General features: G+C 35.2%; 1 protein-coding gene and 1 long non-coding RNA gene across 4 annotated transcripts; both read right to left on the bottom strand.

The window, feature by feature from the left end:
- Nucleotides 1–875: 875 nt before the first annotated feature.
- LOC122025565 (pentatricopeptide repeat-containing protein At2g31400, chloroplastic-like) lies at nt 876–6,585 on the bottom strand. The gene is made up of 4 exons (XM_042584397.1): nt 4,038–6,585; nt 3,058–3,271; nt 1,919–2,103; nt 876–1,239 (listed from the first exon to the last, which is right to left on the bottom strand). Exons 1-4 carry the CDS (start codon nt 5,993–5,995, stop codon nt 978–980), a joined length of 2,619 nt encoding a protein of 872 aa, XP_042440331.1. The 5' UTR covers nt 5,996–6,585; the 3' UTR covers nt 876–977.
- A 2,539-nt stretch (nt 6,586–9,124) lies between these two features.
- On the bottom strand, nt 9,125–26,843 carry LOC122025556. 3 transcript variants are annotated; one of them, XR_006123754.1, is made up of 4 exons: nt 26,193–26,843; nt 23,423–23,492; nt 10,887–11,051; nt 9,125–10,787 (listed from the first exon to the last, which is right to left on the bottom strand). It is a non-coding gene; the product is annotated as an uncharacterized LOC122025556 (long non-coding RNA). The 3 variants fall into 3 exon arrangements; XR_006123757.1 differs by lacking the exons at nt 23,423–23,492; nt 26,193–26,843 and adding exons at nt 11,109–13,099; nt 13,217–13,548 and having other exon boundaries at nt 10,887–11,014; XR_006123756.1 differs by lacking the exons at nt 23,423–23,492; nt 26,193–26,843 and adding an exon at nt 11,109–13,542 and having other exon boundaries at nt 10,887–11,014.
- Nucleotides 26,844–27,222: the final 379 nt, after the last annotated feature.

The raw sequence follows: 27,222 nt of genomic DNA, 5'->3' as shown, positions 1-27,222 counted from the left end.
ATTATATTATCTACATATACTTGGGCTATAAAAATATCTTGCTTAAGGGGATTTCACAAAAAAAAGTTGGATCAACTGGACCTTAATTGAATCCTTTAGACATTAGATAATAGGTTAACCTTTTATACCAATTTCTAGGTACTTGTTTAAAATCATATAATGTTTTCTTGAGTTTACATAGTCAGGATGCTCTTCAAATCCAAGTGATTGACCTATATAGAGTTCTTCCTTGATTAACTCATTTAAGAAAACAAATTTAACATGGATGCTCGACGCATTAGGATATTTACTACGATATGATTCTCTTACTAGGATATAATTGTACCAACAAAAATAAACAAAGTGTGAATTGAAACTACCAGATGAATTTTTTTAGGTGTTATTATTCACTCCTTTTTACTAGAAGCTTCTCTAATTCCCTCCATGGCTGAGGCTCTATTTATGAGTCTCGGGATTATTCCAACCAGGAGACAGATAACAATACTGCGATTTAAAAAAAAAAACAAAATATAGTTAGCACAACTATTCAATTTTCAATATAAATTGGTAACAGATGGTCGATTTTCAGAACTATATATTAAAAAAATCTATCTATTTAAAACTACGACCCAATCTTAAGATGTCTCAAAAATTAAAAAGGTCCGACGTTACCCCACCGTAGGCCCGAGACTGTCAGCGATAGCACGCCAGGAAGTTAATGGGACACACGTTGGGCTCCTATTGCATGACCCGGACACATGCGGCCATCCATGTCAGGTGCTAAGACAACCGCCGAGACAAATTTAGAAATTATCTAGCCCCTTAACATGAAAGACAGTACGAAAAGGTTGCAGCATTCTTCATCCTCTTGAAGAAATGCAAACTTTGGCTAGTGCTAACAATCAACACCCAACACAGGCTCCACTTTATTGGGCATAACTTGTACAATCACAAATCACCAAAGGAACTTACTAAGAAAAATTAAAAGAAAGCTGAATCTACAACTGCAGTGCTTGCAGCCTTGGAAGCACATTTGATGAGCTATCTGATTGTGCCCGCTCATCGCGAAGGAGAAGTATGTTTAATGTGCTAGATTCCCTCAACCAAGCAGCTAAGGTAGCACCTGCAGACACGAAGCGCCCAATGTTGAACTTTTCCAGGTGGAAAGGGGCACCGATTGAATTTAGCAGCGCCTTGATGACATGGCGAAGGGTGCTGGCACCAGGTACCTTGCTGTGCTTTCCCCATCCAGTCAAAATGCTGTGACAAACTTGCAGAGTTAGCTGAATAGGGATTAACCAAAAGTTTATGGTACGGTTATGAATGTGAAATTTTTAATACATTAGTTATCTAAATTTTTCTTCTTCAACAACAACAAAAAGAAAGAGATTAAAAGAAGAGCAAGATAGCCTGTTTCCTAAAAACAAAAAAAAAAATGCAACAAAACCAGAACGGCAGTAAGATACCCAACACAATTGTCAGACAATGAAGTAAAGGAAAACCCATTTTGCCCAAGATACTTTTACTAATGAGGATAAATCTTGAAGTTGTCAAAACAAAAACTATAAACCTTCCTTCTTAGGAGAATATAACAAGGTTTTCCTCTGTAACTAAGATCGTGCAGGTAACTAATCAATCAAATGAAGAAAAGCATCAGACTTAGTCAAAACTTGTGTAATAACAGCAACAATACAATAAACCTATTACTTTATAGCTGTTACATGAGAGCATAATTTGAATGATGAGAGCACCAGAATTTAGAGGCTGAAGTTTTCTGGACAATTTGCGCATGCTTACATGTAATGATGGAGCATTTCACTCTATACATATGATCAAATAAAGTAGTAGTTGGTCCACTCATATGTTATGAATGACACATTTCTTGAGCAAGGAACAACCAGACTAGCAAAACATTTGGCATAATTGAAATGAATAATACCTTAAAATTTCGGGCAGCTTGCGACCTTCAAAAACAATGGCCTGTGTCGTCAGGAGCCATGCATGAACCATTGCTTGGGCAGCACCAACAGACATGAGGTGCAAATCTAAACTATCTTCAGTCCATGTGTTCTCCCAAACATGGCGTCGTACACCTTCAGTCACAACATGCTGCGCTCCTCGTCTCTGGAAACACGAGGGAAGCAGTTTTTATTAAAGAAAAAGAAAAATTGAATTACGTAAATACAGGGACAGATCTAGAAATTAGAGGTGGGCTGAGTTTTTGGTGTGGAAGGGGTGGGCCAAGCACTAAAACAAAATGAACAAAGAGAAAAAGAAAGAACAGATCAACTCTCCTTGGTGCCAAATTGTAGATTATAAAATACCTATGTAAGTTTTTTTAGGGTTGGCCTAGAGCCAAACTTAGGGTTGGCCTAGAGCCCAGGGCAACCCTATCTTAGATCTATCTCCAGCTAAATACATCTAAGCAGAGAGAAAGACCAGAAGACTCCATATTAGATTTACAGGGTTTATAGCTCCTACAATATACTAATGTTGACATTTGATTCAATTTAGTGTAGAGACATCAAAGCGAAACTTGTTTGGCATAAGAAAGTACAAGTTGACATACTTTTAAGTAAAAAAAAAAAAAGGCAGCCCAGTGCACGAAGCTCTTGCAATGCGGGGTCCCGAGAAAGGATCCATTGTACGCAGTCTTACCCTGTTTTTTGCAAGAGACTGTTTCCAGGATTCGAACCCGTGACCTTTTGCTCACATGGCAACAACTTTACCATTGCGCCAAGACTCCCCTTCACTTTTAAGTAGATAGCACAAATTTAGAAATCATCATTTTGATAGTCACCAAGAACATATAAGTTAATCTAAAAACATATCAACTCATGTACGTTGCTCCTATGAAACCACCAATGTGCTTTGTTTAAATCAATCAGGATAATAATGCCATTGAGAAGTAATCTAAATAGTAGAGTTTCATAGAGAAAAAGGCAAAATCTCACAAGGAAAATAGAAAAACTGAATCCAGTCATTTAATCATCTTTACTAGTAATTTCTAAATGAACCAGGATAATAAAAAGGGCGATAAGAAATAAAAATCTAGTTGATATGTCTGGTCAAAATTACCTGCCCAAAATGCCAAAGCATATCAGTCAAGGCATTATAGAAGGCAGAGGATGTTGCAGGATCCATCTGCCTCAATTCATCAAAAAGTGACTGAGCATGAACCCAGACCTCTTTAGAGCCCATGAGAAGTCCATGTGCAACACCATACGTAAAGTTATCAAATAATCGCAGCTGATCCAGTAACAAGGATGCATCTTCAAATGAGTTACAACGGCTGCAAACCAATTGCATGGTAAGAATAGGACAAAATTGAATGTTTTCGTAACTAAACCAAATATTTAATGGCTGATTAAAACCATAGAAATCCTCTAAAAGATGATTTGCTTGATAAAATAATGAAACAATTCTATGATTTTAACAGTATTTAGCTTCACAAAAGTTTATAGAAGCCAATTTCTCACATAGTAATATCATAAACTTGGCCATTGCATCAAAAAGCAAATCCTGTTGGTTTCCACCAATGTTGCAAATGTACAAGTAGCCCAACAGTTCTGGCTAATAGCCAAAATTATTTAAATTTTCTGGTTAACTTCTAATTTTAACTATTGAGATTGTTAGCTACCAGTTTCCAATTTCAGATACATTTCAGCTACAGAAAAAACATGATTTGACAATTTTTCTCTTCTCCATCAAAATTCCCTTACTATTAACTTGAAAACATTTCTCTCTTTCCTGTGTCTATTGATGATGATGATGAAAGATATTTTTCTCCTCTCAAAATTCTCTTAATTTTAACTTGACAAAATTTCTCCCTTTCCAGTTTCTATTTCTGTCTACCTCTCCAAACCAAGTTGCCAAACAATCACTAGCTTTGCAAGTTTACTATTCAAGACTATTTGCAAAATTAAGGTTTGATTGAACTACAAATTCACTAATAGAATAATGAAATATCACTAATAGAATAATGAAATATGGTCCTAAAACTGTTTCTTATGTAAAAGATAAAGAATTAGATCCATGATAGGGCAGATAGAGGTTGCCTGCATGCATTGAGTATGGCAGAGAATGTCACCACATTCGGCCTGACTCCCTGCTGGACCATTTTCTGAAACAAACCTAGAATACATAGCAGCTCCTCGGATCTCCTAGACTCTTCAACTGCAGGAGGACCTATTCCCCTTGTTACATGACAAAAAGCACCAACAATTTGGCTTCCAGCTCCCCCACCTTCCAACTCATTTCCAACACCATCCCCCTCATGCACAATTCTAGACTTACCAAAGGCATCAATTATAGTGTTGTAAGTAACTACATTTGGCTCAATTCCCGTTCTCATCATCTCATCAAGCAACCACACAGAACAGTCTACCAATCCATTTTTAGCTAAAATATCAATGAAGGAACTATACAAGACAACATCTGCCTTCAACCCTGATTCCTTGAATCCAAAGAACACATTTGCTGCATCCCCATACATTCCAGCTTTTGAATAAACATCTATCAGAGTCGAATAGGTGAGTATGGTGGGTGTAACACCCCGTTCTCTCATGTCCTGAACCAAATGAGCAACAATATCAAACCTGCCTTGCTTTCCGTACCCATTGATTAAACAGTTATAAGAGACTATGTCTTTGTCAACACCTGTAGTTTCCATCTCCTCACAAACTTTGGCAATCTCTGCATACTTTCCAGTCTTTGCATAGATTGAAAGCAATGTATTGTAACAGATCCTATCTAATCCAATCTTTAAAGCTTTCATTTTTTCATAGAGACTCAATGCATCATCAAACTGCTCAAGTTTTGAGTAACCATCCATCAAAGTACTATAGGTGACAATATTTGGTTCTACATTGTTTATGGGCATATCGAACATAACCTGTAGTGCAAGATCCATATTACCACATTTGCAAATGGCATCAATGAAGGTGTTGTATGTGTAGATATCCTGGCCAATTCCCAAGTGTAGCATCTCATCAAACACCATCCTTGCATCTTCCAAATGGCCAGCACGGCTACAGGCAGCAAGAAGGGAGTTGAAAGTCTTTCTATCAGGGTAAAGCCCACTATGAAGCATCTCACGGAAGAATCCAAGCGTGAGTTTGAGATCAACACCACCCTTTCCACAGGCATCAATCAAGGCGTTATAGGATATGGTGGTGGGTTTCAGGCCAGCTGTTTTCATCATCTCAAGAATGTCCACTGCTTCAGCTGCAAGTCCACTTCGAGCATATGCTGAGATGAGAGCGGAGTGTGCAAAAACTGTGTTTGCGTACCCCAATGTGATACCGACATCAAATATCTGCCTTGCAAGATCAGGGCGGCCCATTCTGCCAAGAGCACCAATAGCGGCAGTCAGCAGCTTCCCCTGCTCAGTAGGGTTTCTCATAGAGGAAATGGAAGAATAAAAGAACCCAAGAGCCTTTGAGGGGCACCTATCTTGATTTCCAAGCTCGTGTAGAATGTAACAGTAATCCTCCGGGATGCCGAGATCAGGTCCAAAACCCATCAATATATTGCCTAAGGCACGGTCGCTGGGGCCAGACCTAAGGATTTGGGTGAGGCATCGGGCCGCGGCTGGAGACCCTGTGCGAGGATAACCATGAGAGGACTTCGGCGAGCTGAGGTTCCTCTTGGAGATGACTTTCGTGGTACGACTCTGCCGGAAATCACGGGTCAGACCTGCTTCTGGCTGCGAGTAGTAATGCAGAAATTCAGGGTTCCGCCCCAAGATCCCATTTTTATGGGGCGATGGGCCAGGACCAGAGCCGCTTCTTACCGAAGCAGTAGACGCAATAGGGGTGCTGGTGGCGGCGGCGACGTTGGTGACGGCGTTGCTACTGGTGGCAGAAGAACCGAGGGAAGCGGAGGATTGGATCCTGTGGGAGCTCCTACGGCGACTTTGCTGATGTTTCTGAAGAGTGCTATGGGGGGTCGGGTGGGCGCTGTGTTGCGGCTTGGCCGCGGTGATGGAGTAGTGGGGAGGCGTCGAGGAGGCCATGAAGAATTCGATGCGACTACTACTTCAAGCACTTGAGGAACGCTGCCAAAACCAGGGAGCTCCGCTTTCCAAACCAAAGCATCACAGGAAGACAAATAAGGCTTCTGGGAGACCCAGGAGCAATCAGATATCAATCGACGGCATGGAGAGAGGCAAAAATTGGATTGGGGGGCACAGAGGAGAGCTCAGGTTGGTGGACTTGGAGGGAAAAGTGGGCAGGAGGAGTAGTGATTGGTATGCATAGGGACGGAGGAGGAAGGCGAAAGGGGGAGGAAGCAGGGATTGAGATAAGAGTTGAATAACTCGAGATAGCTTGTGGCCGTAGCAGACTCGAGCTTCACGGGCTAAAAGTAAATCTGGGTAAAAGCTTAAAACTAGCATAAACGATATCTCTAACATATTAATCAATATCTTTGCATATACCTTCTTTTATATTCATTATAATAAAAGATGAATACACTCTCAACATCCCATCAATCCATTCCAAGATCAATACGAAGAAGGTAAATCACGGGCAACTACTAACCTTTAGAATAGTAACTAGCACATAAGGAAAATATTTACCTCAATTTTACCGAGATTCAAACCCCAGACCTCATTATGACAACACCTCATGCGCTAACAACTAGACCCATCCGAGGGGACACCTCCCTTTATATTCATGATCGATACTAGAAGTGACCCCGCGGGTCAATATGACGGGTGTTGTCACAATGAGGTCGCAGGATCGATCCTCGGGACAGTTGAGGAATAAATTCTCTATCCCCATATTACACCCTGCCCATCACATGCTCACTCAGATGCTGTGATTTACCTCCCTCATGATGAATATGAGTCAGATACGATGGGGACACTGAGGTCCGGGGGCGAACGTTTTGCCTTTTTGATAATGATCGATATTAGAAGAATCATTAATGTAATAAATCTACATGTAAAAGGACGCCACTTTCTTTAAAAAAATTAGCTCTATATTGATTTATTATAAAAAATTTTTTTTATGACCCAACTATCCTTCCTTATAAAATTTTATTTTCATTATTATTAGCTCTCTTGTAGACGTTCTTTCTTGGCCTAAACTGACACGACGTAACAACTATAAATCCATAAATATTAAATCTCAAATTTTAAAAAATCATAACTTTTAACTCGAATTAAATCATAAAACATAAAATATATCAAATCAAAATTCGTTAAAATATCTACAACTTATTATTGGATAATACCAATAACGATCATATTTCAAGTTAAAAAACATCATTTAAATCTTTTTTAGAGCCTCTGAACAATTTTAATTTTAATTTTTTTTCCATGCTATAGCAACTACAAACTTATATTTACTACAATTGAATTGTCACACAATTGTAACAGTTACATTTCCGTAGTTATTATAACGAGCTAATTTAAATAAAAAACCATAGAAGAGAGAATAATATAAATAAATTATTATTTTATCCTGGAAGACCGTCTATGTCATTTTATAAGAGAATGAGAAACTTTTTTAATAATAAACTAAAGTAGGACTCCTTATAGGATTGTAGAAGATGACACGAAGAGAGAAGTGAATCTCATTCATTTAAAATTAAAATTTTCTTTCCTTTACATAAAACTCGAATCAAAGTAACAATAAAATAAATGAAAAAATAGACATACAAAAACACAAGTCATTTTTTGTTGATTCATAATTCAACGACTATTACTCGATATCCTTGACCTAGCAAGACTTATTCAAAGAGCCTCTAAATAGGGTTGTAAACAAGTCGAGCCGAGCCGAGCCGAGCTTTGGGGCGTTCAAGCTTGTTTGATAAGATAACCGAGCCAAGCCGAGCCGAGCTTAAAATGAACCAAACTTTTGAAATGAGTGTTCAAGCTTGGCTTGGTTTATTTTTTATGAGCTTGAGCTTGTTTGAAGCTTGGCTTGAGCTTGGTTCGTTTAGATGTTATCAAGCTCTCAATTCGAGCTTGGCTTGAGCTTGGTTCGAGCTTGGCTTGAGCTTGGTTTGAACTTGGTTTGAGCTTGATTCATTTAGATGTTATCAAGCTCTCAATTCAAGCTTGGCTTGAGCTTGGTTCGAGCTTGGCTTGAGCTTGGTTTGAGCTTGGTTCGCTTAGATGTTATCAAGCTCTCAATCCAAGCTTGTTTAATTGTTTGAAACTTTTAATTGTTTGATTGGTTATTAAGATTGATAATTTAAATTTATTTATTTATTTTATTTTATTTTATTGTTTATTTAGCATATTGAAAAGAATTTTATTAATAAATATTGTTCGTGAACATTGTTCACGAACGTTGTTCACGAACGTTAACGAACTGAACACATATGTGTTCAAGCTTGTTTGTTTAGCTTAACGAGCTGTTCAAGCTTGTTTGTTTAATTAATCTAATATATATTGAACGAACATAAACAAGCTCTTACCAAGCCGAACACCAAGCTTGTTCACGAACGCTTGGTTCATTTACAGCCCTACCTCCAAAACACCCTACATAGAAATAATTGATGATTAATTAGTTCATCATCCTATATAGAAAAAAAAATAGATGATCAATTAATTCACCACAAAAACAAAAATAACAAATTTATCGTAATAGAGAAAGAACACTTTTGGTATATAACAATTTCCCAATAGAAAATGAAATTATCTCATATTTTAGAAAAGGGTAAGCACTAAACATTCTTATATGGTGCATTGTTGCCTTCACCTAGGCTAGCTTTGCAACTTTTTTTCATAACCAAGACAAATTCAAGAACCATGTAGTTAATTTCTTCTCAGCAACTTTCCTGATTTAATAAATTTACATAATCCATGGGATATTAAAATTCCCAAAGCCCAAGAGAGAGGTTTCAACTTTTATAAAATCAAATTCACTTGGATAGCACATTTCAATAGTATGAAATAATCATCAATTATTTATTCCGATAGGAACAGCCTGAAAGACACTCTGAAGTTTTGGGAGGACAGATAGCACATTGGTCTAAACGAAGGTGATTGAAATAAAAATCAACCAATTCCCTATTGAGCATACACAATAAAGTGGCACAGGGTGACCGAGAGCAAAGAGAAAAATCCTACATAAAAGAAAAAGATGTAATACAGATACTTGGATCAATAAGAGAAAAAACACAAACCATGACACTTAGAAAATCATTAGCTAAAGAATATGTGTCAGTAATCATCAATAATTTACATATGAAATAAAACAACACTTACTCCACATCGTAATTGATGGAGTGTTGAACACTCCGATTCCGATACATCGTTTATAATGGGGTTCTGTTAAGCTAAGTGTCTCCATAAGTGCTTGAAGTTGTTGCTTCAGTAAATCAGTTAAGAAGCGGAAGTTGCAAAACCAAAAAACTCAGCTCAGCAAATTCAAACGACATTTAAATGAATAAACAAGGAAGTCCAGATAAACAATCAAAACTAAGATGCCACATTGCCTATCTAAAAATGATTTCTTCTTAAACAGAGGAAATACTTCAAGGGGTTATTTGGCAAAAAATACTATCCCAACTATTGTAAGTCATGTAAATAGTGACATAATACCACAACAAAATAAAAAGGCGGATCTATATTATGACTACTTTGGTTCACACTATAAACATGTTTTTGAAACTTTAATAAAACAAATTGTAAGAGATAATATAAAACTAATATAGTTGTTATATACGATCTAAATGCAATCTGAATGACTTGCATAAGATACTAGTAGTGACAGTCTATATGATAATACTTCATGTAGCCCACCCCAGATAGTTTAAATATTGTTCTAGAAGTAATGGTGGTGGTTGTCCTCCAAATCCAAAGATAAAAGCTATATTAGACAAAGCTACTATATTAGGACAAAATGAATATAAAAGTCCACAATAAATTCATTGAAAGCAAGAAACTCATAAAATCACCATAGACTAGGAATAGCATCCTAGGCTGGAATAGATGCAAGTAAGTTGAAGACGGCCAACTTCCATGTCAAGACAATAAATAGGCAAATCCTGTGAAAATCCACAACCATTCATTGTAGTATGCCCTTTTCTAATTTTTTATTTGATTTCAAATCATTAAACAATCACATTAACTTAGGCTTAAGTTGCATTTATAATGCTTATGCCAACATTCATTACCAATTCCAATAATGAATGTGCAAAAAATTGTTCCCAACAGAGGAATACTACATGTAATCAACATGTGACAGAAAATGCCCAACTCAACCTATGGACGTGCAATCAAAAATGAGCAATTACTATTATGTGGCACGTGACACATACATGTGGCATGTAAATCATATCAATTAAAACATAAAACTTGCTACAATGGACAAGGGTCGATCCTCAGCAAAGTCGAACGAAACAACCCTCTCCCACAGTGGCAAACTATAGTTTCTCGATTTACCTCCTCACATATGGTCATGGGGCCGACCGTGTGGAGCCATTGGGGTGGCGGATTCCACTTGTTGTTACAAAGCTACAACATATCAATTAAAACATTACAAGAAGGAAAGGAGCATCTTTATTTTACTGTCATGATGTGCTAAAGTAAACTTTATATAACTCACTTCCTAATCATAAGAAATTCATGTTAGCAAATAAAAAAAATTAAATTAAAGAATATATATCAAGTACACCTTGAATCTTGAGGCCAAAGATGAAAATTTGTATGATGATCTTGAAGACTCCTCTGATAGTGAAGCAAAGAGTCCAGAAACAAATGAGCATCTTGAAGAAGATAAAAGATTGCAATGTTCAACAACAATATAATCCCGATTCTTATCCAGAAAGAATTCTGTTTGATATGTCACCTGTAAGAATAAAAGAAAACACCACAAAATTTCATTAGGGTACAACAAATCTATTAGGTCGCACATTGTTCCATGAATCAAACAATTTGTGGAGTCAACCTTTCCAGCATAATGCGATATGATCAAATCCAATTCAGCAAATTTTTCCTTTCCCAATCTGGAATGTGATCCAAGATTCTGAAACAGTTAAGGCAGAAAATGTTTGATGTGTTGACCTTGGGAACATGCTGATAAGAGTAGCCACAATTTTAGTCTTTTGAACTCCTGTAAATTGTCAAAGAAATTAATACATTATATGTCCAAAGAAGATTATCCACTTACCAAGCCTTATCCAATAGCGAAATAATCCCAATAGGTTTCTACAAAAAATGAAAATGTTAATCCTTTCCTTGTAGATTGAGAAAATAGAAAACAGGTGAACAAATGTCAATGATCAACAAAGATTGTGAAACATCAGTTGCACCTCTAGAAAAGAAATGGCTCGTTGATAACTTTACAAAGCCTTTAGGAGTGTTTAATTTCACAAACCCATGTAATAAGAAGGAATTTCTAATATCAAAGTTCAATATTGAGAATTGTTCACTAAATTTAACTTTATCTTTACTATATAAGTTACTAAATAAATTTAAAATACAAAAACATAAAAAAAAAAAAATCTTATAAGCAACTAAGTGTAGCTCCAATAAATGATAAAATGAGAAAAAATAGACTAAGATGTTTGAATGGACATGTTCAAAGGCAACAAATGTATTTTGTAATTAAAGAGTTACATCAATTAGAGTGAAAAGTGTAAGTGGTGAGGAACAAAGAAAGTAGTAATCGATATGATAAAAAATAATATCAATAATTTGAATAAATATAGCCTTATATACGACTCAAGGAGGAATAAGATTATTATAATCGATCCCAAATAGTAAAAACAAACCCAATTATTTTTCGTTCCTTATTTAGTAATGGATTATTCAAATGGAGCTAGTGTCTTCCTACTAGGTTTCATCCAATAGTCTCCCACTCAATTTCATTTCATAGACAGTACATAAATAAATGGAAATTATAAACAACATGAAATTGAATAGAAATCATAGACGCCAGCTAGATGGGATCGTGGAGTCAATATATAGGATGGCTCAAACACTAATAACTAAAGGAGGAGAAACAATTTAAGGGAAGGGTGAAATGGGAGGGAGGAGAGGAGAGGAGAGTGAGAGAGATAGAAATGTTTAAATAAGATGATGGAGGAAAAATAGAAATGAATCAAGGAAAAATGTGTACATCTATAGCTATAACAAACCATGGCTTAAGTAGAAAATGTGTACATCACAATTTAACCATTGTTACTATCTATCTAATGCAAATTCCATTCCGGCGGAATAAATATGAACCTTCTGGTATCAAAGGTACATGGTATGCAAATTCATCATTTGTGGTATTTGGTGATCATCCATTTGCATTTCAATGCATTACAAATAGCTTTTAGATAAACAAATGCAACAATCAAATTAATGAGTTTCCTTTCAACTTGTCTTGATTACTCTCCTATATGCTGGGAACCATGTTCCTATTCATGCATTACAACTTCAAACTGTAATGGAACTTTAAGAGGATTGCAATGGGATTAACATTTTCACAAGAATAAAATTTCTTTTATATATATATTAATGGTAATTTTATCTCCTCTTCTTTTCCAACTTATTGGTATACAAAAATCTTCATCGTTTAAACACCTGGCCAAATACTAATATGATTTGAGTAAATGAAACAAATAGTGCATTACATTACCAATTAGTAACATGTTCTTCACAACAAAATCAATAGAATAATTCCCAAATGGACAAGATTTGGTCCAATATTACAACATGATTCATGAGTTTCAGTTACTCATCTCCACAAAAGATTGTAGATCATCTATTGGCCTACAATCTCCCATACTCTATAACAGAATATGACATACTTCTCAAATTCAAGGTTCCTAGCATCAAACAACATATAATGTCATGACATACCATTTGTTCAAAACTAAAATTGTTGTCCATCGTCATAATTCTACAAAACAAATGATCATAGGAAATGAATAGTTCTTCCATATGTCAGTAAAACAAACATGATTTATTTATGATGTAAGAAATGCTACACAAAGGCGAATAAGTTTCTTCAAGTACTAAGAATGAAAAAAAGGTACACGAAGAGTAGTTGGATAAGTGCCCGAGTTTTTCAAGGAAGAGTTGTAAAAACCTTCTCAATCAAATCTAGAACATCTTGATTTCAATATAGCTCCAATTAATTTTCTCATTCCTGTCTTCTTCCGACTCCATCTTAAAAACATGTTGCACCATCACAAAATAGATATAATATCTCATCCCTAACCGTTAACAGAAAGCTAAGCATATAAACACAAACAAATTTGCTACCAATAAAATATAACTTCACACCTCATTAAAATGTTGTCGAAGCTTTTCATTTGCAAAATTGATGCAGAATTGCTTAAAACTAAACAGAAATAAGTACAATGAGCATGGCCTATCCAATAAACAGGAATACAACAAAGGAATAGTAGTAGAAAGTAAAAGGTTTCCGTTATAATCAAGGTTTAAAATTTTGACCCGTGCCGAGGTTTCGGTCCTGGATTGGAACAATACGGTTTCGGTACCGTATCGTGCCATGCAGATATAGTTTCGATATTTTTTAAATATAAAATATATTAATTAAAAACTAAAATATTTAACATAAATATTTAAAAAATAAACAAGATAAAAAAATAATCTTTTAAAAAAGGAAAAGATATGAAAATAGATAAATAAATAAATAAAAAATTTATTATAATTTTTAAATTAAAATAAATGAAATATAAAATTAATTAAATAATTTTATTAGGGTTTAATAAAGTCTCTTTATATTATCTCCATCATAGCTAGGAGTTAATTAAAATATTAACCTAAGTTTAATTTAAAAATATTTGAAATCCGACACCACTCGCGAGCCCGCATGACTTCGGCCCTGTCGTAGGGTTGCGCGACCAGCCATGGTCACGGGGATTGAGTGACTCCTTCGGTGCGACGACGTTGGCCGTGCGACCCCTCTACAGTGATCACAGGGTCGCACGATGCCTCCGCGGCGGCAACGGAAGGGTTATGCGACCCCTCCGCTACTATTGCAGGGTCGAGCGACCCCTCCGCTGTGACCATGGGATCGTGCAACACGTCGCACTTGTCGTGGGTCTGGTGCTGAGGTCATGCCGGTGCCGGTCGCCGAGCGGAACGAGACATTTCACCCTTTTCGACCGTTTCGGCATGACACTTTAAACCATGATTATAATAACGATCCTTTAAAATTCAACAAATAAATATATCCATAAGTGATGGTGCCAAAGTTGAAAAAAAAAAAACGGCAATTGATATATGTTTGCTCATCACCAAATTAAAGTGAAACAATAGCCAGGTGCATATGATCGACAATAGCAATGACAACATGGCAGCACAAGAAGAATCCATAGACTTCAATTGGTGATCTACAGTTTGGTAAAACAGCAATCACATGAGGAGATAATATGAATAGAACATGCATTCTGTAAAATAGCCACTTCTAGTAAGTCACTTCTTACTAGATCCACAAAGCTCACCCATCGAAGTCAACCTCCCTCTCCTCCCTCAACCTTTGATTTCTCAATCTCTGAGAGCAAACCATAACCTCCTACCATCAGCGAGCTCACTGTCGTCGCTGCACTATTCGTCCCCTCTACCACAAGAGAGGAATTTACTTCCCCTGCAATGTTGTGTTCAATAGCTATTGCCACACACCTTATCGCCAACCACCCACATGCATCACCTATTGTGTACGTTCTTGCATCCCTAATGTCATTGCCCATGTTCCACAACAATTTGATGGTGCCAAGGGGAGAACCTTCCTACTAATCTACTTTGCCTCCTTTTATCACAGCAACACCTCCTTTCTTCAGTGTCCCAACTCTTCTCAACACTTACTCACAAGAGAGGAATTTACTTCCCCTGCAATGTTGTGTTCAATAGCTATTGCCACACACCCAATTATTATCGCCAACCACCCACATGCATCACCTATTGTGTACGTTCTTGCATCCCTAATGTCATTGCCCATGTTCCACAACAATTTGATGGTGCCAAGGGGAGAACCTTCCTACTAATCTACTTTGCCTCCTTTTATCACTGCAACACCTCCTTTCTTCAGTGTCCCAACTCTTCTCAACACTTACTCTGAAGGAAATCAGATTATTCAAAAATAGTACCTACTTCAAAGCTAACGCCTAATATCTCTATTTCACTTAAATTGACAAATTCTAATTGAAGAATGTGATTTATCTACAATGGTAGAATACGATGATTTTGTCCCTTCTAACTATAAGATCACCACCCTTGGTTTACAATTTGATGAGTTAAAAAAAACTACAAAAATATGAGGAAACAAAAGCTGAGTTCAGATATACCTGCACTGGTTTACATAGGCATGGCCATATTTTTTAGCCTTAAAAAAATCAAATTGGAGGCTCTAGTATCTCGTTTAACCCCATAAGTCGTAGCTTTCATATAAACATAATAATAAATAAGACCATAATGTGGTTGCAATAGTAGAAGTTTATTTTTTATTGTCATGATTGATAACAAGCTAAAGTTGTACGGTTGAGAATGATACCTCATGTTCAGATCAAATAGAGAAATACCATTAGCATCTTTTCTGGGTCGTTTATGAGAAGCCCCACCCACTTTCATCTGAACTCGTGAACCCACGAAATTTGCATATGGCAAGTGCATTACTAAGGATAATACTTAAGACACTTAAATACATGGAGCAACGAGGAAATAGTGTTGTCGAGCTTCAATATAGGGCATTGTATAGTATCAATCAAAAATATTTCATCTTACTATTTTATTAAAAATCTTCCCCCTTTACTAACTAACTTTGGTGAAGCCTAAAATGCATTTACGTTAATGTCCTTTTTTCTATTTACACTAAAAATAATTCCAAGATTTATTAGTAATTCCACAAGCGAAACAATCAGTGATTTAGAGTTCGAGACTCAGCTACAGCGTATTATTATGAATTTTTCTCATCATTAATTTTCTCTGGTTGTTTTATATAAAAAAAATATAGTTCTCTTTAGTCCCATATCTTAGAATTGACAACACTATGATCAAAGAAGCTTCTATAAATATTTTAGGCCGACGATGTTAAAAAATATACTTTTCTTAGTTTTTTTACTAAGAAGTATAATATTAAATTAAAATAATATTTTTGCATAGGAACCCCGTTACAGTAGTTTGCTGCTGGGATTCTCTAGCGTCACTATTGCATGATGAATCTTATCTAAATAATTACCCAAATAATTAATTCTTGGTTTATAAGGGTGACACTAGAAAATCCAAACAATTTAGATTTTCAAAGACCCAAATAATTTATATATTATTATATTACACACGCAACGCGTGTGCACGATCACACTAGTGTCTAATACGAATAAAGGATGTACTAGTTCTATTGGGAGTTCAATCTGTTTGTGCATCATGAATGGATGTCATATCAAGTTATAGATTTGTCCCCTCGGGGCAATGCGATGGTTAAGCCATGGGGTGTTGCCACATGAGGTCTTGGGGTAGAAATTCGACGCGTCCAAGCATGCCTTCTCCCTTGCCTTGGCCACCTGCACTAATAGCTAGTAGTCACCCATGATTTACCTCCTCCGTGTTGACCTAGGGACGGGTTGGCAGGGGCATTGGGGGCGAGCGAATCGCCTTTTGCCACACAAGAGACTAACAATGAGAAGAATGTTTGAAACATCAAAAGTTCAAATAGCGATGGGACGATACGAGTGAACAACTATAAAATTATTTGTTTTTTTATACCTCTGATCTTTCTCTTTGCTCTGTAAGTTTCAAAATGCACTTGACGCCTTCATCTTTCTCATCAGCATGACAATTTGCTTCAATTGGTCCCAACTTATTATTGTATGGATAAATGATTGGTAACTTGGTGTAAAATAAGTAAAAAATAATTTTCACTTCACCATTAATTTATTGACCAATATGAATTCCTTCTTTCATTTAGGTAATAACTTACATGTACAACACTCTTAAAAAAATGGTTAACCATCCAAATTATGTGATTGTGTGAATACAGAGGAAGTAAACTTGTTATTCACTGAACCAATTATACTTACCTTAAACATTGGACCAAAACCATCTTCTCCCAATATGTTGGTAGGATTGAAGTCTTCGGTTGCAGACCTCAGTTCAGCATAACTAAAGGGGTAAGATTTCACATCTAGTCCTTTTAATACTGCAAAACATTTTGCCAAGAGATTTAAAATGTTAATTAAGCTATGATAATATGAGTAACTAGTATGCTGACAAGTACCTTTAGATGGTTCATTTATCCTTTTTTGTCATTGAATTAACATAAAGGTTGCACATATTGCTAACAACACTACAACAGCAACACCAGCAAAAAAAAACAACAATTAAAGGCTTATGCTTATGGTCATTTTCAGGGCTTGCAGTAAGTGGTTTATTTGATACGACAGGTATAAAATCTGCGATCATTCTAAATGATATGGTGATAAAGATGGGCCCCCCAAAAGTGGGTCAAAGTAGTGAAGACCGGCTAACGTGGAGGTCAAAGTCAAACGGTCAAATTCGCAAAGTCGGATGGACCACGAGACTGCGGATCAGGCAAGGTTGGCTGAGCAGACTTTAAGCACCGGTCGAACGTGAAAGGCCGACTGGATCGTTCAAACAGTCGTCCATTCGCAACTTGCAGCTATGGTTAAGAGCCAAATACTAAGTTACCCGGCCCACCTACCTTGCCGATAGAACCTTAGGTTCGATCGGACACAATACTCCTCTCTGACAATATGAAAGCCAAGTGAAGAACATATCAGTAGCTTTACTCTGTGTGGTCGAGCGGTGACATACCGGCCGAGTGGCGGCCGGTCGGCCTATAGCGGGACCCACCTACATGTCATATCATATTTTTTTGGAAGTTTATGCCGAAAAGGACAAAGAATATCCCGCCGGCAAATCATCCTTTAGAAGTTTCCAGCCTATCAACTTACAACGATTTGTGAGCTCATATGACCTATCATTTCTTAGGAAAGCTCTGAGAAACGTGTTAATGCTTTGAGATGCATGGACAACGCAACAATCACACTATAAAAGGGGTCTCCATCTATAGGTGGAGGTATGTGATGCTTTTTATTTGCACGCGTCATTCGCTACAGTTCATTACTTTCTTCTCTAAGACCGAGTGTGGATTGTTTGACAACACTAGGTGTAAAATCTGCAGTCATTCTAAATATTAGAGTTGGCCATCTCAAATAAGAAAGTGAAATTCTGCTTTGCATGACTACATGCAGCAAGTACCTTTCCAACCCAAAAGAAATGGATTTCAAGAAAATTGTTTGTTACTGGAGATATGTATTCCTTAACAACAGCTCTAAAAGATCTCCTACCAGCCTCCTTTCTTATATCAAGTCCTTTTCTTAACTTTCCCTCATTCCGCACCCTACCAAAGCGCAGGTCTGACTCGATAGGAGCACTGGGCACATAAGCCCGTATCTTCGGCTGGTGCCTGGTTCTTCACTTTCCGTCCGGAATCCTGCAGTCATTTCGTCCATATCAGTGTCTGTGATATATCTCTGACCTACCACACACAACTGCATCCAAGTTTGCTATCTTTTTGGAATCACATACGCTGATTTCTTATTCAGACGGGTGGACATACAAGCCCTTACCCTCTTCCTTCACCAGATCTCTTAGTAGTTCTCACAACAGCAAAAGTCATGCATCGCGAAACACGGCAGAACAGGAGGGAGCCAAGGTTTAGTTAGGTTTAATAAAATAACTTAGACTAATAACTTTAATCAACTTCTAGTTATGATTGAAATAATTTAGATAGACTTAATTTAAGCTTAAAAAAATTATCCCATTATATATATATATATATAATATTTTATTATTTATTTTTAAATATTAAATTAAATTTTTTATTTTTAATTAATATATTTTATATTTAAAAAATATCGAAACAATATCAGCACGACACGATATGATATCGAAACTATATCAATCCGATCTAGGATTGAAACCTCAACAAAGGTCAAGATTTTAAACCATGTTGTAAACTGATATTTGACTTTTATGAAGTCTCCTAGGAAAAAAGTTAAATTAAAAAATTATACGCATTATACAAGATCAATACAAAATTGTTGCAGCCTTGGAGATAATTTTGATGTAGACATGTGATGCGTTATTTGTTTTCCACTTGAGTACTTTATCCACTTGATGTAGATTGTTACAAATTCAATTTCAAAAGTCATACCTGAATATAGATATCGAAAACCCTTCTACCCAACTATTGGTTCAAGGATGATATACTCAGAGAATTGAACCTTTATGGAGTAATTTCCATTCTGAAGACCGAAACCATAATATATTAGTGAAGATGTCGACATTCTTGCATTGTGAAATAGACATAGGTTTAGAGTATTCTCGAATTCAGATCCGAGGATATATAGCCTAATACCCCAATTTAACTGGTTTGTTACATAATATGATGCACTTAGAGACTCGCATTACACAGTGCCATCAGAAGTTGTAATTGGACTACTACCTCCACATAATATACTAAAGGAATAAATTAGAATTATTTAAAAAATAATGCTGAAATAATAAGAATATTTGAATAAGTTTCTATCAAGAAGAATTAACACATAATTATCAATGACCAAAATTGCATTTTCTCACAGTTTGGGAAATCACAATAGCATGGGATATCACGCTAAAAACATTTTAAACCCAAAATCAATTTGCTACTTATATCACCAAACATAAGATAAATGATTTTAAAACAAAAAAACATTATACAGAAAAAAGCAAACACTTGGGACAATTTTTTTTGTTTTGTTTTTTGTATTACGAAAGTACTTGTTGGAAGCACCAATAACAAAGTTGTTTGCCACCAAGTTTCTAGATAAAATTTTCCCGAGGTTAAGAGAAAAAAGGGTGAAGAAACACAAAGAAGCTAACTAAACTATTATGATGAAAATGTTTTAGTCCCTGACTAAGCCTTAAGAGTACTTGGAAGACAATGAGAGTTAACGCAGACGCTCTAATTGATAATATTTTCTAAAACAATGCTAGAATTAATTGATTTTTACAAGATCAAAGAAGATTCTGATGTTCTACTTGCATTTGTAGATTATGTTGATTAACACAAGAAGGAAAGCTTCATGATAAATAATTGTATGATAGGTCACACTGCAAAGAAACACATAAGTCTACCAAATGAATTCATATAAGGAAATTAAACTAGATTGAAATTTAAACCGAGGCTTGAAGCTATAAGCAACAAGAAACATACATACATGCTCATTAGTGAATAACTCTTTTGCGCTAGGGATAGGCTGCTGTTACAAAGGAATCTAATTGAAGAGTACAACAACAACAACAACAACAACAACAACCAAGCCTTTTCCCACTAGGTGGGGTCGGTTGTATGAATCCTTTTACGTCATTAAGCTCTATCTCCTATTATATCATCATCTATATTTAAATAAATTTTATCCTGTTTTATTGTTGCTAACCAAGTCTTTTTTGGTCTTCCTCTTCCTCGTTTGATATGCATGTTTATCATAGTTTCACATTGCCTAACTGGAGCATTTATTGGTCGTCTAAGTACATGTTCGTACCATCTTAAACGTGTATCTCGGAATTTTTCCTCAATAGATGCAACTCCGACTTTCTCTCTAATGCTCTCATTTCTTATTTTGTCCATCTTTGTATGTCCACACATCTACCTTAACATCCTCATCTCTGCAAATCTCATCTTCTGCTCATATACTCGAGTCATAGCCCAACATTCAGCTCTATATAACATAGCAGGTCTAACTGCGGTTTTATAGAACTTACCTTTAAATTTAAAAGGTACTTTACGAACACATAAAATACTCGACGCTCCCCTCCATTTCACCCATCTTGCTTGTATTCTATGTAAGACATCTCTCTCAATCCCTCCATCATTTTGTAAAAATGATCCTAAATATTTAAATCTCTCCCGCAACTCGTCCTCTCCTATTTTAACAATTGTTTCATTACTTCTAATATATAAACTTAAATTCCATATATTCTGACTTTTATCTACTAAGTTTAAAAAGTGTTTTCTCTAAGATTCTAGCTTAAGATTTACTCTCACGTGTCTCATCTACAAAATAATATCATACGCAAACAACATGCACCACTATCACGTGTCTCGAATGTGTCCAATGAGTTCATTTATGATTATTATAAAAAATGATCCTTCACATAACCTTGACTTTATAAAAAAACACTGTTGTTAATCTTTTTATAGTCTTTACTGTTGTCATTAGATTCTCATACATATTCTTAATTGTTTAAATATACTTTACGCTAACACCGTTCTTTTCTAAAGATCTCCACATAATTTTTCTCAAAACTTTATCTAAGCTATTTCTAGGTCGATGAATCATGTGCAAGTCTTTCTTTTCGTGATATTTTTCAATTAATTGTCTAAGAAGATGTATAGCTTCTATTGTCGACCTTCCAGGCATGAATCCAAATTGATTTTCTGTCACCATGGTCTCCTTCCTTAATCTTTTTTCTATTACTTTTTTCCAAAGTTTTATAGTATGACTCATTAGTTTAATACCCCTATAGTTTGCACAATTTTGTACGTCTCCCTTATTCTTATATAAGGGAACTAGAGTACTTATCCTCCATTGATCAGGCATTTTTTTTCATTTTCAATATCATGTTAAATAATTTTATAAGTCATTCAATACCTTGTTTCCCTAAGCACTTCCATACCTCTATCGGAATATCATCTTGGTCCAACGGCTTTTCCATTGTGCATCTCATTTAAAGTTTGTTTTACTTCTAAAGTTTGAATTCTACGATAAAAATTAAAATTTCTATACTCATTTGACCTAATTAAATTACCTAAGTTAAGTTGGTCACCTAAACCTTCATTAAAAAGTTGATGGAAATACCGCTTCCACCGCTCTTTTATTTCTTCATCGTTTACTAATACCCTATTATATTCATCTTTAATACATTTTATTTGGCTAAGATCTCTTGTTGTTCTTTCTCTCAGTTTAGCTATTCTATAAATGTCTCTTTCTCCTTCTTTTGTATCCAATTTTTGATATAACCGTTCAAAAGTTTCATTTTTTTCTTTACTCACTACTTTCTTAGCTTCTTTCTTGGCTATTGTATATTTTTTTAAGTTTTCCTCGTTCTTACAAATATAAAATTCCTTATAAGCTATTCGTTTTTCCTTCACTTTCTCTTGTACTTTCTCATTCCATCACTAAGATTCTTTACTTAGTGGTGTATGTCCCTTTGACTCACCGAGTACACTCTTAGCTACTATGTTCAGCTTTGATACCATCTTATCCCATGTTGTATTAGAGTCATCGTATATTTCACCTAATGCTTGTACTTCTACTTTCTCCAGGGATGACTTTGCAATCTTTACAAATCTTTCTATCCTTTTTCCTAACCATAAGAAAGTCAATTTGAGATTTATTATTCCCATTTTTGAATGTGACTAAGTGTTCTTCTCTTTTCTTAAAAAAACGTATTAGCTAATATAAGGTCATATGCTATCGCAAAATCTAATATAGTTTTCTCTTCCTCATTCCTCGTTCCAAACCCATAACACCCATGTATTCTCTCATATACCTCATTTTTCACTCCGACATGCTCATTTAGATCACCTCCTATTAAAATCATTTCATTTGGAGGAATATTTTGTAATATTTCATCTAAGTCCTCCCAAAACCTTGATTTGGTAGCTTCATCTAATCCTACTTGTGGTGCATATACGTTAATTATGTTCATAGTTTCTTTCGCCACTATTATTTTAAGGGCTATAATTCTATCTCCTTTTCTAACTACTCCTACAACTTCATCCTTTAACAAACTATCACAATAATACCCACTTCATTTCTTGCTATACTCTTTCCAGTGTACCATAACTTAAAACCCGAGTTCTCTATCATTTTTGCCTTCTCACTTGTCCATTTTATCTCTTGTACACACAAAATACTAATTTTTCTCCTAATAATCATATCTACTACCTCCATTGATTTATAGAGTTCCTATGTTCCATGTTCCAAATCTTAGATTATTAATTTTCCTATCATATTTGTTCTTATCCAACCTATGGTGAGAGAACTCTTGCCTATTTAACACTACATCCAAGTTCTCATAGAGATGTAGCGGTCCTTACTGAGACGTTACAGTCGGACCCTGTAACGCGAACTCTTGCATATTTATTACTACACCCGAGTTCAATTGAAGAGTAGAGTAAAAATTTTAAGTTTAAAAAGTAATCAATCCAAACCAAAAGAATATGTTAAATTAAGTGTGAAGGAAAAATTAAGCAATTCTCACAAGTAGCAAATGTGAACTTAAACTGAAGGGCTCAGGAACTTGGCCTGTTAGATTGTTTAAACTCAAATCTAAGCAAAAAGTTAAGAATGATGAAATCATTGGCCAGCTAGACATTAAATAAAATGACAAGATCGACTAATAGAACATCAGCGAACATTACATAGATTGACAGCTCATATAAAGACATAAGAAGCTTACAGTGCCTTTAAACTTTAGCATCTTGAGAAGTCTTGTGGAATAGTATTAGAAATCTTGCAATTCCTTAACACTGTACAAAAATAGTTATGATGTCATATGGGACAAAGTCGCTAAAAGATATCAAGTTACTAATAAACTCCAAAGAAAGCTCCCATTTATTAGCTCTCCTATTCTTCTGCATAAGGTTTTTTGATGCTACTAATGCCCAAGGGCAGACTTCTATGCTTAGTTAGGTAATCCAATTTTTTAAAGTGCAGTATAATAACAGTTACACTTTCCAAGGCCATCTGAAACCAAGAAGCAACACATGGAAGAACTAAGGAGGGTTCCACTCACGATAACACTGAAATTGCACCCACAACAGAATCAGCAAGGGATTCTTTCACGATCTATTAGTTTCATTATCACTTAAACAAACAATGACCTTTCCGACTTTCCCAAGAAAAAGGGAAAAAGGTAAGGGATTTACTTTGGCCTGAGTTACTGAGCAGAAACACTTTTGATTAGAGCTAATGTTTCTAGAAGGCAATCTAATATAATTTTCTTTATTTATATGAATATCATACAGTTGCTCAAGTTGGACTGTTGGAGATAGTTCTGAAAATTAATTACCAAGTATCGAAGAGAATAATTTGCCAAGAGCAGAATGATAGTATCTAGAATGATTAATTTACTAAGTATCATCGACCTCCATTTGAAGGATGATAGTATCTAGAATATCAAAGAATCTATCAGCAGCAGAATGATAAAACAGAAGAATTAGAAAAATAAAACCAGAACATTGGATAACATAGACAATACTGTTCTAGAAGATTTGCCAAGAGCTCTCAAAGTGCTCTCATGCTGAGCTACTTGGCCTCAAGAGATATACCAGCAGTGATAATATGTGTATTGATAAGATAGAGTTCACTATTAAAGGATTAAAGTAGAAAGATTTCTGCATGTGAATGTCTGCTCAGCCCAGTATGTCTGCTCAGCCCAACCCAGTGAATGTAAGATATAGTACACAGGTATGGACAGAACAGCTGTTTAGAAATAAAGAATTAATATAACTTAAAAAAAAACTTAATGGACAGAAAATAAAACATTGCGACCATGGCAAAGAATGAAAGTTTCAAAAACTCATTATGTGGTTGGAGTGTTGACAAGCCAACTCTTCTAAAAGAAAATGTTATTTCCTATTGATGGATAAGATGCAGCACACTCACCCAAGATCTCACACCCTTCAACCAAGTTGGCATGCTTCCGAATGTGTTATAATATTAGGCATAAGAGTCCAAAGGAGGCAAAAAAAGGTAGTCGCAATCACGAGTTAAATTGCTTTGCATGATTTTTTTTGTCGAAAGACATTTATTTAGAGAGATGGAAACTAAGATCGGCGTCAGTGATGACAAAGAAGTAGGTGTAAGGTAGGGCATGGGGATCAAGTTCAACTCATTATGTCAATTGATGTAGCAAGGAACTACATCTCACATAGAGGAGAAATCCTCACTTAGAGAAGATAAAGTGGAATACTTAGTAATTTAAGCTCGCCATTATAAAGGGACATTGCTACCCATTTTAGACTTAGTACTATAAAAACTAGCAGAGAAATAATCGATTTAAATCACTCAACAATCCTTATTAATTGCCTATCCAAATTAAAGATAGCAAATAAAGCAAATAAATTAGCATAGCCAATTATTAAACAATTCGAAATTCAAATTCAAATATTGTTTCCCAACCAACATTTCTTACATTCATTAAATTTCCCAAAAGGAGACCATACATCAAGCCCAATTCTAAAGATAGATAAGCATTAAATGAGTTTATATTTCTTCCTAACACTATTATGCTTTAGTACCTCAACTTCATGGAGCTTTTCATAGCCAACAAAAAATAGCTTTTGTGAATTGGAATATATTGTTTCAAAGTTGTTAACTCAAAAATAAAAGTAAAGTGCATGAAAAAGATCTCCATATATAATCCCATAACAAAATAAAGCATGAGACATTGAGAAATAACAAAGAAAATTTTACACATTAATAAAAACACATGCAAACTCTACTTAAGTTGAAGGTGTGGCATGTCTATTTGTCATATTCTAATAATTTCCTACTACATTAAAAGTTAAGAACTTATATTTCTCTCAGTTTGTTCAATGGACATAATTTTCAATGATTCATATTAGCTACCCTAAATGATAACATTAATAAGTAAAATGATTAGATAATAATATAGATTGTCTGATCAAGGCTAAGCTTTTTATTTCTTTCTTTTTCATTGTACTGACTAGGATAGCATGGTATTGACGTCATAATCAAAGTGTTAACTCATCCTTATATTGCTTATTTGGTTGGAAACTATAAGTGCTAACAATTGTAAGTTTTAAAGTGAGGAAGTAAAATGAAAAAAATGGGTCATTTATATAACTAAATACCCAAAGTTGTAGTTATCGACAAGGTAGATAGGAGGACTTTGGTAGGATTTCAAAATAATTGGAGGAAAGAAACTAAATAATTTCTTGTGTTTGTACATAAGACACTCTTAAGAATGATAATAAGCATCAGTGAATAGAAGCGGTGACAATATTACAATTTGTACAAATGTTGTACAAATAAAATTAAGATCTAGCAAATAAAATTAGGATTTTTTGGCAAATTTAGATAAAAAGGAGATATATCAGTTCTTGATTTCAGTACTACAGTCCAAGCATCAATATTACCTCTTGAATCAAATAATAATTAACTAGGATAGTAATATAATAAAAATGAAAGTCAAGAGAGTGCACCCCATATCACGAGTGAAACCAGATGTGGAGTTGTGGGCAACTTTATGGAAATCTAGTATAGTTTCAATAGCTCCTTTTAAGAGATCCACATATTCTTCTCCCTTCTAAGATTTTGGATCCTTTTGATGCCTAGATAAAAACCAATGCAGCTTCATAATTCAGTAACATTTGAAGCTGACTCCAGTCACTAGAACACTAAAAAACCTGCCTTTATTCACAAATAACAAATTACAGACACTAAAAATAAGACTCATCAACAATGTTACAAATTGCAGAGAACACAAATCCAGAAATCAGTGTAACAAAATTCACATCTAAACATGGAATCCTAATTTCAGAGATAGCCCGCAAGTTTTCAAAAAACAAACACTGAGGTTTCAGGAGCAGAAAATCAAAATAGAAAGTCTTTCAGATAAAGAAAACTCAACTCCAAAACCATAAATATAGCAGGCTGAGTTCTTTGCCGGTAAACCAATATTTTAACTTCAAATAGAAGGAAAATCTAGTGCAGATCCAAAAAAACCAAAACATCACATATATCAGGCAAATTATTAACTGCAACAACTATAGAAAATCTTAGCTTCCAAGAAAAGCAAGCTTCCAAATCACAAAAGAGCAGTAGTCCTCATGCCAGCAAGTAATGAGTGAGAGTTTAAACCTCCCAATGCAACAAGAAAATAGCTCCGTGAATGCATCCACTGCACGATTGCAATCACAAGAGTATCACAATCAGTACACCAAATAAGCACAATACTAACACAGATTTGTTTCTCAATCAAATCTACATAGAAATACTCAACTAAGAAATTATTCCACTAAGCGGAGTAAAAAATGCATTCAGTAATTCAAATTTAAAGTTAAATGGATCAATATCTAAAAATTCTTCTAAGATCTCTAAAAAGTTGAGATGTAATAATTAATCAAAGAATATTAATTGGCCGTCAAAAGGAAAAGGATCAAAGAGTTGAGATCATTATTTTTGTGGAATATGGTATGAAGAAATATTCTGAATGTATTCACAAGTTTTTAT

This window comes from Zingiber officinale, chromosome 1A, assembly GCF_018446385.1.
Source record: "Zingiber officinale cultivar Zhangliang chromosome 1A, Zo_v1.1, whole genome shotgun sequence".
Taxonomy (NCBI): domain Eukaryota; kingdom Viridiplantae; phylum Streptophyta; class Magnoliopsida; order Zingiberales; family Zingiberaceae; genus Zingiber; species Zingiber officinale.
This window is presented reverse-complemented; position numbering and strand designations above follow the sequence as displayed.

Bases quoted from the DNA above. Each gene is read 5' to 3' on its own strand.
- LOC122025565 (XM_042584397.1), bottom strand. From the start codon at position 5,995: ATGGCCTCCTCGACGCCTCCCCACTACTCCATCACCGCGGCCAAGCCG. The intron at 3,272-4,037 runs GCAACCTCTATC...ATTGGTTTGCAG, and splicing joins GCCATACTCAATGCATGCAG to CCGTTGTAACTCATTTGAAG. The intron at 1,240-1,918 runs GTATTATTCATT...AGTTTGTCACAG, and splicing joins AAGCTGCCCGAAATTTTAAG to CATTTTGACTGGATGGGGAA.